Below are 14102 nucleotides of genomic sequence, written 5' to 3' on the forward strand. Positions count from 1 at the left end.
AGCATTTTCCTATCCATTTATTGGTCAATTTTACTGTCAAAAAAGCCCAAAGTCTACCCCACACTGGGGCCCTGCCCCCTCTGCCACCTTTTTATTTTTGAAAAGTGGAGAACCCTGCCCAGTTTACACTTTATTGCCATTTTGCATGTTGGTTGTTATACTTTGATTTCTTTGTTCTGCAAGTGTTCGTGTTGGGTTCTGATTTCCCAAATCTTGATTTGGCTTTGTGGCATATGAACTGTAATTGCCATGAGACCCAGGATCGACTGTTGAATTTGTTTCAGATGGACCATGGAGAGCTAACGATTGGCTGTTCGAAATTGTGAAATTTGTTTTCGGCCAGCTGAATCTGTTACTTTTCACATTTTTCATCTGTTTTCCATACTAATGAAAACCCTGCCATGAGAGTCTTGTAACTCGTGCAATCGAGCCGATAGGTGTAAAAGCAATGTAATATTAAGCCCTGAAACAATAGCCTGGAGTACACAATTCTCTGTTTTGACTGTAATGTCCTGCAAATGACTGATGCATAAAAGATGTAGGAATGTATTACAGAGACAGCACTGAATTCAATCATTTGCTCCACATCACCACATGAAAGGAATGCTTATGCATGAGGGGAAGTCTGCAAGGTTTGTGTAAGGAAGGTTTGACTAGTTAGAACATAATCTCACACAGGTTGTCCCTTATGTGACCCTCGTCTCATGGGCCTGTTCCAGTATTTTGTCTTTCCTTCCACCTTTGTCTTGCTCTGCCCCCCCCCCCCCCAACTTTCTCTCTCGTCCCTTTTTTTTCCCTTAAATTTACAGGACATAATTTAAACTTTTGCTCAGTGAAAGGAAAGAGGAAAAACCCATTGGAGGGTGACTGATGGAAGGTAGCAGATGGAAAGGAAGCGAGTGGTTAAAAGCGGGAGGAATTGAAGAATGGGGAGAATAGGGAGGACTCTGGCTATATTCCCATGTTGTGTTTGTCATTACTGCTCTGAAATGGCACAACTGTTGCACCACAAACAATTGGTAATGACCAAGTACAGCATCAAGCAGATAAAATGTGGAAAGTAGTTTAATGAGTGTGAGTGCCGTACATTGAATTTTGTTCTAATCACGAACAATTATGCATGAGTTAATATGGGTTTGTTTGTTTTATTTATTTATTTATTTTTAAATGTTAGCCAACAAATGGGAAAATGGTTAAGGGGCAGAGTGTCTTAACCATGAATAAATAAAATGCCTGTTTGAAAAGTGAATGTACATGACTGGGAAAGAATGCAAGAAAGTTGCTTGTGACCTCACTAGACATCTGCATTTCTCTTATGTTTGGGGGTTGAGAAAATACTAGGCAATTTTTGGAGGTGTATGTATGTACACACACACATATATATATATATATATATATATATATATATATATATATATATATATATATAAAAAATTAATTATAAATTTTTTTTGGGGGGGGTAAATTAAAATAAATTGAATGTGATTTGTTTGTTAGTGAGATTTTTATTTACTTTTCAAATGCACCAAATTTAAGAAAAGTGAGGACAGTGATCATAGAAGTGTCTACCAATAAACAAATTAACTGGCTTTTCTTAAGGCAAATTCTTTTTTGCCTAGCTGCTACTTAACCTTATAAATGAGCCAACAGACGAAATGATGTCTTGTGGTCTCTTCTTTCATGGTGAAAAAAATTCAATGTAATGTTGTGGGTCCCCCCAACCTTGCTTGGTTTCAGTTAGAACTGCTGAACAGCTTACATATGTTGCTTCAGGGTATATGAACTGAACTAGTTTCACTGGATATTATTAAGGCTTGGGACAGATTGATTTATCTGAGTCCTGGGAATTGCTGATGGATTCTGACTATTGCAGTAGCTATCAATTTTGATCATTTTAAAAACGGCTTATGTCTGTCTGAAACCTGAGGGGTGTTCACACGGCAACTTTTACTCCGGTGTAGCACCGGGGCTGCCCCGGTAGAGCGTTCACACGGTACAAAGTTGTACCGGTGTAGCCCCTGAAAGCTGCTTAAACCGGTGCAAATCTAACCCTGCTCGGGAGGTGGTTTAAGAAATTTACTCCGGAGTAAATGCTAGTTTGCGGGGCAGCACCGATATAAAATGGGACGTCTGAACGCTACAGGGGTAGACTCGCTACGCGTGAGGAGAGTTGATTACATACGGGCATTGCATAACTTGCATCCTGGTATTTTGCGCTTCCAAAATGGCGAATATCAACAACAACAGAACTGCGTGTCTTCCAGTGTTGCCAGATTTGGCAGTTTTAAGTGCATTTTGACGGATTTGAACATATTTTGGGATGGAAAACGTCAGCAATATCTGGCAACACTGGTGTCTTCATCCACGTTGTTTTCCCGGCGCTTGGTGATGCCATGACAACCGGGAAAAAGAAGTACATTTTCACGCATGCGCATATTTCATTTCCGCATTATTACTATCGGAAATGATAGTAATAATGATAGGAAATGATAGTAATAAAAGGAAATATCAAAACTTTATTACTATCAAAGGAAATGATAGTAATAAAGTTTTTGCTACTATAACACGGTCGCAGAAACTGCCGTGTGACCGCAAGTGGGGCTGCACCGGTGCTAACACGCTTCTCTCTAGTAAGCAGGGTTGTGACGTGTGAACGCTGCGCAAGATTTACACCGGTGTAAGATATATCGCAACAGAATACATCGGTGCAGCATCGATGCAAATATGTGCCGTGTGAACACCCTACTGGTTTCTGCAGCTTTAAGATGGACAAAAGTGGGGTGGGTTGTTATTATTATTATTATTATTATTATTATTATTATTTTATTATTATTATTTTTTTAAATATTGGTTCTTTTTGCGGTTTCCTGTTTTGTATCCTACATGAACCACAAAAACCTGCTGTCTGAGCAACAAAATACATTTTAGTTTTTTTTTTTGTCACTACCATGAACGTCTTCACTCTCAAACCATGAACACGGACTTAAAGGACACGTTGTTTATCAGAACTACTTCATTATACAAGAATTCAGTATGAATCTCCACTGCTGTTAACCATGGAGCACATGCGTGCACACGGTTTATATAATTGTATTTAAATGTACAAAGTTACAGCTTATAACTTGAATGCTTATTAATGCTACGGACTAAAGTTTTTGCAACGGTTCCTCACATTAAGGTGGGGGAGTTAAATGTTGTTGGCAATTGCAGCTGCAGCCAATAATCATAAAGTAGATGTGTGCTGGGCAACTGAACAGAGCACGTAGCAGAGGTTTAAAACACACACACAAAATATGTAAGGGGTGGCATCTTTCTGCCAAGCCATCATTGTCTATCGGGGTGGGGGTGCAGTAATTTGGTTCGTCACTTCCTTCTCGGAGAAAATTGAGGGGAAAAGCCAAAAAAAAAAAAAGAGCACCTGCAAAATGATTGAATGACTCTAGTGCACCATATAAATTTAACCCTGTTTGAGTAGTGTGTTAAATCCCAGCACCTGCTAGTTTTGCAATTGAGCAAATCTGGTTCATAAAAAGTAACAGTACAGAAAGTGATTGATTTAATACAGAGAAATTGGTGAGAATGAACAACACTCCCCAGACATTCATTTTTATCCCCTTTGCATTCTTTGACTTCTTTCCATACAGTTACTTTACTCTAAAAGCTTCACACCTCATAACTTCACTTGTTATGAGGCTTGTGTAAGGGTTTTTCCACAATTTTTAAGTTAACATTAATTTTAGGTTCTCAGACTCTTAAAATGGACCCTTGTGGTTTTATTTTCTGCTTTTGCCATCTGACAAGTTGTAACAACTCGCTGGTGTATGGAGGTGGGGGGAAAAAGCTTCTGGTTTTCTCTAATCCAGTAACTAATGATTCAGTTTTTGTCTGACCTATAACAGACTGGCGATTCTGCTTGCATGCAAATAAGATGCTTTAATATTTATGCCATATCAATTTGAGGTTGCAATATTTGAACTGTATTGTCACTGAAGACCATGGAACTTTCCCAAGTCGAATAAATTTTTGAGAAACCTGGCTGACTGATCAGTTTCTCCAACTGAAGAACAAATTTAGAAGTGTTGAATTACAATATTGCAAATATCATAAACCTGTGGCTTATTACTACTATATGTACACTTGGCTACTGTATCTAATAGTTGAATGTGCCTCTGCCTCAGGTGTGTGTGGCAGCCAGGTTGTGGTACCCCCCAAGGTGAGTGGTGTTCTTGGGAAGAATGTGACACTGAGCTGCAGGATTCAGGTGGAGTCCAACCTGAGTCTGACACAGAGCTCATGGGAGAGGCGCCTGTCGTCTGGCTGGGTCACAGTGGCAGTCTACAACCCTATGTTTGGCATCTCCATCCAGCCGGAGTACGAGAACCGCCTGTCTTTCCGCATGCCCTCCACCCATGATGCCACCGTTGTGCTGCAGGATGTGGCTTTCTCAGATGTCGGTGACTACACCTGCAAGGTGGCAACTTTTCCTTTAGGCAACACACAAGCCTCCACCACCCTCAGTGTCCTTGGTGAGTTTTGTAAATGTATACACAATTGATGTTTGGTGATCTGGGAAAATTTACATTTGCTATATATACTTCTTTCCTGAACCAAGTTTTTCTTTTGCATGCAAGTAAGGTTATAGCATATGAAACTGCATTTACCCCAAAAATTGAAATGGGAGAATTTAAAGATCTCTTTCCAACTGTGGGCTTTTTTTGACAGCTGGTTTCAGTTCTGTGTGTGGGTGGGGTGGGGCTTGTTTTTTTTTTTTTTAAGAAACTGAAATGATTAGGCTTATGTCAAGCAGGTAGCTGTCCAACATCAAATTGTGGCATTCAGAATTCAGTAAAATCACACTTGGTTTGTGAGCTTTTAGCCCCCTGCCTTTTAAATTTTTTTTAATAAATAAATGGCCTAATTATGATTTGCCCATTTGTTAGTTTCAAGGTTATGCAGCTATTATAGGAAGGCATAGATCTTGCAGGGATTAATGTTATCCTAGTGGTAGTCATCAGACTAACAAAAGCTCCATATAAAGCTTCTTACTGTGCTCAAAGATGGCCTTGCACTCATTCCAGGCCTAACAAAAGGATTGAAAAGCAAAGTCTTTCTCAGGAAATGTCACAGAACTGAGCTACAGCAACACTAATGTGACACACTAAACAGCGATTTTAAAAACTCTACATTCAGTGTCACAAATGAGTTTTATATTCTGGAGTATCTTTTGCTATTGACAGATGTTTGTCCCAAACTTTCCCATCAACCAATGAAATGGGAACAGTGTAAGACCACTGATGTATTGAAGTCTGTCACATGCACACTCAAGCGCAGTGAAATTCGTCCTCTGCGTTTAATCCATCTGAAGCAGTGAACATATGCGCGTGCGCACAAGTGAGCCATGAGCACACGCATACTCAGAGCAGTGGATAGCTATACTACAGTTCCTTGGGAGCAGTTGAGGGTTAAGTGCCTTGCCCAAGGGCACTTCAACCCAAGGCTGCCCCATGTTAACCTAACCGCGTGTCTTTTGAACTATTGTTCATTAACATGTCTATTGTTAATGTTATGCTGACCCTCTATTCACACTAGCTCTTGACAAGCCTCCAGAATTTTTCCCCCCATCTTCTTGTCTCCAAAAAAGTTTTTATTTATATATATATATATATATATATATATATATATATATATATATATAAAACACCTTTTAAAGTGATAGCATGCTGTGTAAATCAAATGCTGCTTACTCCCCAAAAATCCATTTTAATTTCAACTTGTAATGTGATAACAGGACAAACACCAAGGGGGATAAATACTTTTGCAAGACACTGTAGGTCAGACTGTGGAATGTACCTTTGTTAGCCAGTTTAGAAAGATGGTATGCTCTCATTTCAATATTTTATGGGCCTGAGAGACACAACTGCATTAGTTTGCTACAATTATTTTTCTAAGATCATGGTGTAATTCTTGTATTATTTAGCCTGAATTTATATTATACTTGCAATGCTCGAAAAACCGAACGTTCGAGACTACTGAAGTCTGTGCAAGGACGAGTAAAACTTTAATGGTAATTGTCCAATCGGAAAACAAAAGTTAGTGCTGGCAACCTAAGCAACACAGACTCTGAGAGAGCAGGGAACCAGTCTAAAGTAGCTCATCTCGTTTCACGGGAAATACATAGTTTTATTCATCAACACAATATATATAAAGGTACAAAAAATATTTTGTGGAAATCAAATTTCCTTGTTTTTGGTTATTCATCAAAGTATGCGTGTGTTCAAGTGTACTGGAAAAGCTTTGCTCAGGGGGTCCACGTAATGATGTAATTATGCCAACTGACTAAGGGCAATGAGGGTCAAAGACATCATGTGCCAGTAGCGCGGTTGAAGTGGGCAGGTGTCAAGCTTGGAACTTTTTTATCATGATTGGAGTTAAAAATAACGACATCACTGAATAAGTGATGGTGACATTTTAAAATAAAATATCTTGCTCTAGACTTTCAAACGATATTGTAAGATTTAATTTTATTAATAGTGGATGGTACAATAATTATGAATAATGAATAATGGCGGCACGGTGGTGTAGTGGTTAGCGCTGTCGCCTCACAGCAAGAAGGTCCTGGGTTCGAGCCCCGGGGCCGGCGAGGGCCTTTCTGTGCGGAGTTTGCATGTTCTCCCCGTGTCCGCGTGGGTTTCCTCCAGGTGCTCCGTTTTCTCCCACAGTCCAAAGACATGCAGGTTAGGTTAACTGGTGACAATAAATTGACCGTAGGTGTGAATGAGAGTGTGAATGGTTGTCTGTGTCTGTGTCAGCCCTGTGATGACCTGGCGACTTGTCCAGGGTGTACCCCGCCTTTCGCCCGTAGTCAGCTGGGATAGGCTCCAGCTTGCCTGCGACCCTGTAGAAGGATAAAGCGGCTAGAGATAATGAGAGATCACTGAATAATGTTCCTTACCTCTAACGTGTGTGTGTGTGTGTGTGTGTGTAATAAACGATTTTTTGTTTTTGCAGAATGTTGCGAAAGCCAAAGCATTTACTTTCAAAGGGCTCTGACCTAAACTGTGGGCTAGATGGTATTACTGTCCCTCCATGTCTCATCAGCCCCAGGGACCTGTAGTTACACAGCTATCTGCACTCTGTCGTTTATACAGTGATGCTTATTATTAACACAATATCTGAAGCGTTATTTGTAAAATAAAATATCTTGCTCTAGACTTTCAAACGATATTGTAAGATTTAATTTTATTAATAGTGGATGGTACAATAATTATGAACTCTAACAATCGGCACATTTTGGTTGTAGCTATAATCATTCTTGTAATAATTTCAATAAATGGTTAATGTTCAGTTCCCTTTTCGTTAATTCTCGATTCAAAGGCACAGCTGAGTCACACACAGGTTGATCAGTGTGTAATGGACAAAAAAAACATTTTAGATAAAATTATCCTGCCAGATTAGACTTATTTCCATTTCACATGCATGCAGCTATTGTAAAGTTCAGTGTGTTTCTGTAGAACTCTCTTGAACTGTAGGTTCATTACTACAGGCTCCATGGTGACATTTTGCACAGGACTGGGTTCCTTTGATAACTGAAACAAAGCTCCAGCATTATTATTATTATTATTATTATTATTATTATTATACTCATTCAAAACTCTCCACAGCTTAATATACCCTAAATTATTCATGCCTCTGCTACTAGAACTTTTCTGAATGCGTGTGCATATTGGTGTTATGGCTTTGTGGATTTATCATAATTTATGCTTCATCTATTTAAAAAAAAAAAAAAAACACCCCAACTGCAATCTGTCCTCCAAAATAAAATGAAGCGCTGGGCAAGTGAAATTGTTTTTCGGGCAAGTATGTTTTGGGTGCTGCTTACCCATTGGGCAAGTAAGGCTGGGAGATTTTTTTTGAGGACTGTACTTGGGAGGTTTTCTGATACTAAGTTCCATTTTAAAGGCCTAGAGAAATGCATTTTTTGCGCTAAAACAGAATAGCAATTCAATTTGGTGAGGTTTGAATCCCTGGACAGAGGCAATTATTCTCCAAACCGCACAGTAGCGGATATATTCTCAGACAAAAGCAGAGTAAATTTAGCCCTTTTAGAACTGCCCGGAAGTAGCAGACGGGAGCCACGTGAGGTCACGGGTGTGTCGGCCATGAACATGAGTAAGTAGGAGTTTAGTGAGGAGAAACTTTACGTTTTTAGTAGTTTTTCGTCAGTTCAAGTTGATGAGTGTGTACTGACCAAGGAAGAAGTGGCCAGTGATGGGGAAGAAGAGAGGGGTATCGAACCATACTGATGAGGGCGGGGTCAGTGATGGTAACAATGATGAACCTTAAGTTTTGATTTGATCCACGGCTTCAGCCAGCCTTTAAACACTCATAACTCTGCCACCAGAGGTCCCAGCAAAGCCAAATTTTGTAGGCACCTCCCTTTACATGATCCCCTACAAACTGGCACGGCCCAGTAGGACTGCGCCTCGGGACGTTATTCGCCCTGGCGCAAGCTCGCCTCTGTGCCTTAAGGGGTTTGGATGACTACAAGTTGAAGATGCATTCCTCAAGTTAGTAGTATTACAGTATGTTGGAAACAAAAATACTTTGCAGTTCATTGTAGCAAAGTCTTGACTAATTAGTAATTTACCTTTATCTTTCGGGAAAAGGAACAGGGCCACTCCCTCCACGGCATTGGTGTTGCTGCACCTGGCAGCCAGACATCCCCACCCCACAACAGTTGCAGATTGTAGTTTAATGATTTGTCTTTCTACATCGTATTCTGTTGCAAGTTTCCATCAAAACTAATGTAATCTAGCAGAGTCGGACAGAAGCTACACTGTGTGGATACAAGTGGAAAAACCGGTGGTAAAAACCAATCACGTGAAAGCCAGCTAATATGACGTTTGTACTGGGATTCCCTTGGCCGGAAATCTAAATTCAACAAATTCTGAATGTTCCCAACATTTACGATATGGGTTTCTATTAAGTTTTCATTGTCAGGATTTGTACTATTATCCAAGGAGGAAGGGGGTACATTTCTCTATGCCTTTAAGCTGGGTCTAGGAACAATTTGAGCTTAAATATTTTGAGGATCCTGTGTGTAACTATCTTGTGTTCACCCCTGCTGATCATTGTAAGGGCATTTCGTGTGAAAAACAGACTTGCCATCAAGTTTTAACAACCTTAAAATATCATGGTAAGGGTTTTTTTTTTAATATAAAAGATGGTGGAAGGTATGTTTTGGCCAGTGAGAAGCCTATATTAGAAATGTTTTAAACAAGGTCCTTTTACAATGATTTTAATAGGAGCCCCATTTTGTTTTGGGGCAGTTCTAGGGCTGGTCTCTTGGAAGGGGGGTTTAAAAAGCTAATGGTAGAACTTTAGTGTTAGTGTGTAGTCTGGACCCACTCAGTGTCAGGATTGTAAATTCAATAAAGGCCTTTAAAGTGGTAGGCATGATGTATAAATTTAAATGGTTCCCCCCTCCCCCCCAAAATCAATCAATCAAATAAATATCCATTTTAATTCTATCTTGTAATGTGACAAAACAGGACCAACACCAAAGGGAATGAATACTTTTGCAAGACACTGTACCTCATTAGCCTAAGAGAGACTTGGTAGCCTGAAATTTTAAATTCAAACTACTGGGGCAGTTCAAAGTCACTGGTGTGTGACTCAACTATCATGGATAAAGTGGCATTAACAAATTGTTGCACACACATCCCAATTGAATGGGGTGGTATGAGTGGGAGGTGTGTGCGCGCGCGCGCGAGGGGGTGCTTTCTTGGAACAGTATGTCAGCCTCTCCCCTGTAACCTATCTGCTTTTGCTGGGAAAACTCACTGGGGGGGGGGGGGGGGGGGGGAGAGAGAGCACATTTGAGTTAAATAATGCATTATAAGGTTCTAGAGGATTGTAGGTGACTACTGAAGTGTGTGTGAGAGAGAGGGAGAGAGAGCACTAAACACTATGGTGGGGGGAGAAGTCCTTTAAACTGAGGGAGTCTGTGATTGAGGTATAAAGAAATTCTTATAAAAGAGGGGGGAAGGAAGTACTGAGGAATAGTTCAAGCATGTGGAGCACAAAGGTGGGGAGGGGGAACATGCATGAGCTATAACTGGAGCAGAAGGAATGTAATGTCTGTATATGCATGTCTGTGTGTAGTAGGTACAGAGCCAAGATCCCCCACTATTTTTAAGGGATCCTCTGTATGCTGAGGTCAAGGGAGTCTGAGTATTGTGTGGCCTCTGGACATGGACTCGTGTACACACGTACACGAGAGCTGTATATAGTCACAAGCATATGTGACATTTCATGTACACATTCAGTGGTAACTGAGTGCTCAGCTGCTGCTCAAGCTGAAGGTCAGGCGGGGATTGGGATGAGGGAGGGGTGGAAAAGCAAACACTGCTGACTCAGTGAGGCAAGGAAGGTGGTGTGTGCTTGCTTACTAGTGAAGTGTGCATGCACCCCCACCCAGTCACTCGGTCATCTCTCAGTCTAAGCTGATAAAAGCATAGTTTGGTGCTTTCCAGGCTCAGATAATAACTGATGCACATCTTGCTTACCCTTATTAATGAAATCCTGGTTGAAGACTTGTCCTCCTGCCCAACACGTATGGTAACTGAATCCAAAGAAGTGGGAGGAGTTTGTGTGGGTTCAGCAATCATAATTACTTTACACTGGGGTTAACGGGGTGTTTTTTTTTATTTATTTTTTTTTTTGTTTTTAAATTAATTTTAAAGGTCTGATGCATGTTTAACAAGCTCCCTGGTTTCATATGAAGAGAACACTGAGTGGGACAGGAGGTAGTGTTGTCTCCTCATAGCTCCAGGGTTCCTGGTTCAAACCTGAACTCTACAGTTTCGGTTGCAGTTTGTATGGGTTTGTGTAGTTCATGGGCTTGTTCCCAACTCCCAAACACATGACTGGATGTCTTGGGGACCCTAAGGTGGTGTTTACATTAGACCGTATCTGTCTCGTTTTCATCGCGGATGCACTGTCCGTTCACATTAAAACGCCGGGAAACGGGAATCCGCCAGGGCCCACGTATTCAACCCAGTTCGTGTCTGATCCGGTGCTGTGTAAACATTGAGGATACGAGGAAACGCAGTGCTGAGCTCTAGCTGACGTCGTCATTGGACAACGTCACTGTGACATCCACCTTCCTTATTCGCTGGCGTTGGGATCTCACACACAGTGGCTCAGTCCCGAATCACTGCTCGTGCGCTTCACTCGCACGCTCTGTGAGCTGCGCAGGGCTGGAGTGCGCACCCTCCAGAGGGCACTCGCTGTTCAGGGCGGAGTGATTTGGAGCGCAGGAGGAAGCGCTGAGCTGCACTGAGGTTTATTTACACATTTCAACTTATTTACCTCCTTCAGGCACTTAAACTCAGTGAGAACATGAACATCACAGCCAGGTGTGTCCCGAATCACTGCTCGCGCGCTCTGTGAGCTGCGCAGGGCCGGAGTGCGCACCCTCCAGAGGGCACTCGCTGTTCAGGGCGGAGTGATTTGGAGCGCAGGAGGAAGCGCTGAGCCGCAGTGACGTTTATTTACACATTTCAACCTCCTTCAGGGGCGGCACGGTGGTGTAGTGGTTAGCGCTGTCGCCTCACAGCAAGAAGGTCCGGGTTCAAGCCCCGTGGCCGGCGAGGGCCTTTCTGTGTGGAGTTTGCATGTTCTCCCCGTGTCCGCGTGGGTTTCCTCCGGGTGCTTCGTTTTCCCCCACAGTCCAAAGACATGCAGGTTAGGTTAACTGGTGACTCTAAATTGACTGTAGGTGTGAGTGTGAATGATTGTCTGTGTCTGTGTCAGCCCTGTGATGACCTGGCGACTTGTCCAGGGTGTACCCCGCCTTTCGCCCGTAGTCACCTGGGATAGGCTCCAGCTTGCCTGCGACCCTGTAGAACAGGATAAAGCGGCTACAGATAATGAGATGAGATGAACCTCCATCAGGCGCTTAAACTCAGTGAGAACATGAACATCACAGCCAGGTGTGTTTATCTGCTGGAGGTGTTCGCTTGCCATCCTTCCACTTGCAAGTGGTGAGTAACTTGCGCATGCCCGATATGCACTGGGATCATGTGATGTGCCGTCTAATTAGTCATGTGATTAGCGTATCCGTGTATTGGCGTTGCTGTGTGCACGCGAATCGTGTATTGGCGTTGCTGTGTACGCGAATCGTTTTAAAAACGTTAATCTGATGATCCGCTGATACGGTCTAATGTAAACACCACCTTAATTGCCCCAGGTGTAAGTGTATGCAAAATGCCCTGAAACTGCAACCAGTGTGTATTCCCACCTTTTGCACTGTTCACAGGATAGGCTTCAAAACCAGTGACCCTGACAAGGTAAATAAATGAAATGGAGAGAAACCATTTGACCAAATTGAACTTTCCAGGTATTATCATATTCAACAGGAATACTCAAACCCTGAAGATTACCTTTAGCCGATGCTGACTTTTGAACTTCATTTGCAGCTCCTATTTCCCCCCCCCCCGGACTCTTGGCTTCCTATCAAGAATGTTGCAAGGAAAGTGAACATGCACAGAACAAAGCGCTTAATGAATACTCGGTCACTGAAGTGTTGCTTTTAAAATGATGCAAGTTATTTTGGGGACTCATGGAAATTATGCACGAAGATTAAAAAAAAAAAATAGCCAGACATCTGTTAGGATGCACCTTTTGTATCTATAAGCTTCCTGTCTCCTTGATTCCTTGTAATACATAAGGACGTATCCGTTCTTCACGTAAAATGGTGTATTTTGATTGGTCTCGGGCTTAAGGAATTGAATTGATCAAGGAATTGAAGCATTGATTAGGGTTTTGGGATGCACCCCTGGTTTGTGCCATTTCTGGTTCCACCCTCATACCTCTCTAGTGCTCTTTGTACTGCAGGAAGAGTAATTAAATTCAGAACAGGTACTTGTTTAAAGTGCACATCATTTGGCACTGGAAATGGCAACAAAATGTGGCATATCAAAATTGTAACTGTAACAGCAGTATCTGATGGAAGATAGATCTTACAGGCCTGAGGCAGCTAATGTGAGGACACCTGGTTATTATAACCAGAGGTCTAGTGAGTGTGTGTGTACAGTGCTTTGCAAAAGTATTGATCCCCCTTGGTGTTTTTGTCCTGTGTTGCATTACAAACTGAAATTAAAGTGGATTTTTGGGGGGTTGGCACCATTTTGATTTACACAACATGCCTACAACTTTAAAGGTGCACTTTTTTTTTTTTTTAATTATTATTGTGACACAATAAGATGAAAAAACAGAAATCTGGAGTGTGCATAGGTATTCACCCCCAAAAGCCAATACTTTTATAGAGCCACCTTTTTGCTACAGTTACAGCTGCAAGTCTCTTGGGGTATGTCTCTATTAGCTTAGCACATCTAGCCACTGGGATTTTTGCCCATTCCTCAAGGCAAAACTGCTTCAACTCCAAGTTAGATTGATTGCGTTGGTGTACAGCAATAAAGTTATGCCACAGATTCTCAATTGGATTGAGGTCTGGGCTTTGAGGCCATTCCAAGGCATTTAAATGTTTCCCTTTAAACCACTCCAGTGTAGCTTTAGCAGTATGTTTAGGGTCATTGTCCTGCTAGGTCGTGAACCTTCGTCCCAGTCTCAAACCTCTGGCTAACTCAAACAGGTTTTCCCCCAGAATTGCCTTGTATTTAGTGTCCTCCATTTTTCCTTCAGTCCTGACCAGCTTTACTGTCCCTGCAAATGAAAAACATCACAGCATGATGCTGCCACCACCATGCTTCATTGTAGGGATGGTGTTCTTGGGGTGTTGGGTTTGTGCCACGTGGCATTTCCCATGATGGCCAAAAAGTTTAATTTTTCGCTACGTTCACACTGCAAGGCTTAATGCTCAATTCCAATTTTTTTGTGAAATCCGATTTTTTTTTTGTGAGGTCGTTCACATTAACAAATATATGCGACTTGTATGTGATCCTCGGTATGAACGAAAAGCGACCTAAAAGTGTTCCGCATGCGCATTGCAGGATACGACGATGTCACACGCAGTGAGCATGGCCAGTGTTTACGGAAGTAAAACCGCCCGGTTGCGGTATGACCCATCCAATCTAGCT

General features: G+C 41.8%; 1 protein-coding gene across 1 annotated transcript in view; it reads left to right on the forward strand.

Moving 5' to 3' along the window:
- Nucleotides 1-14102, forward strand: part of nectin3b (nectin cell adhesion molecule 3b) — a 144972-nt gene that overhangs the window by 83376 nt on the left and 47494 nt on the right. The window contains exon 2 of the mRNA XM_060935906.1: nucleotides 4179-4526. Within this exon, the coding sequence (XP_060791889.1) occupies nucleotides 4179-4526 (348 nt within the window). The remainder of the gene's footprint in view (nucleotides 1-4178; nucleotides 4527-14102) is intronic.

The sequence above is a fragment of the Neoarius graeffei genome, chromosome 12 (genome assembly GCF_027579695.1).
Source record: "Neoarius graeffei isolate fNeoGra1 chromosome 12, fNeoGra1.pri, whole genome shotgun sequence".
Taxonomy (NCBI): Eukaryota; Metazoa; Chordata; class Actinopteri; order Siluriformes; family Ariidae; genus Neoarius; species Neoarius graeffei.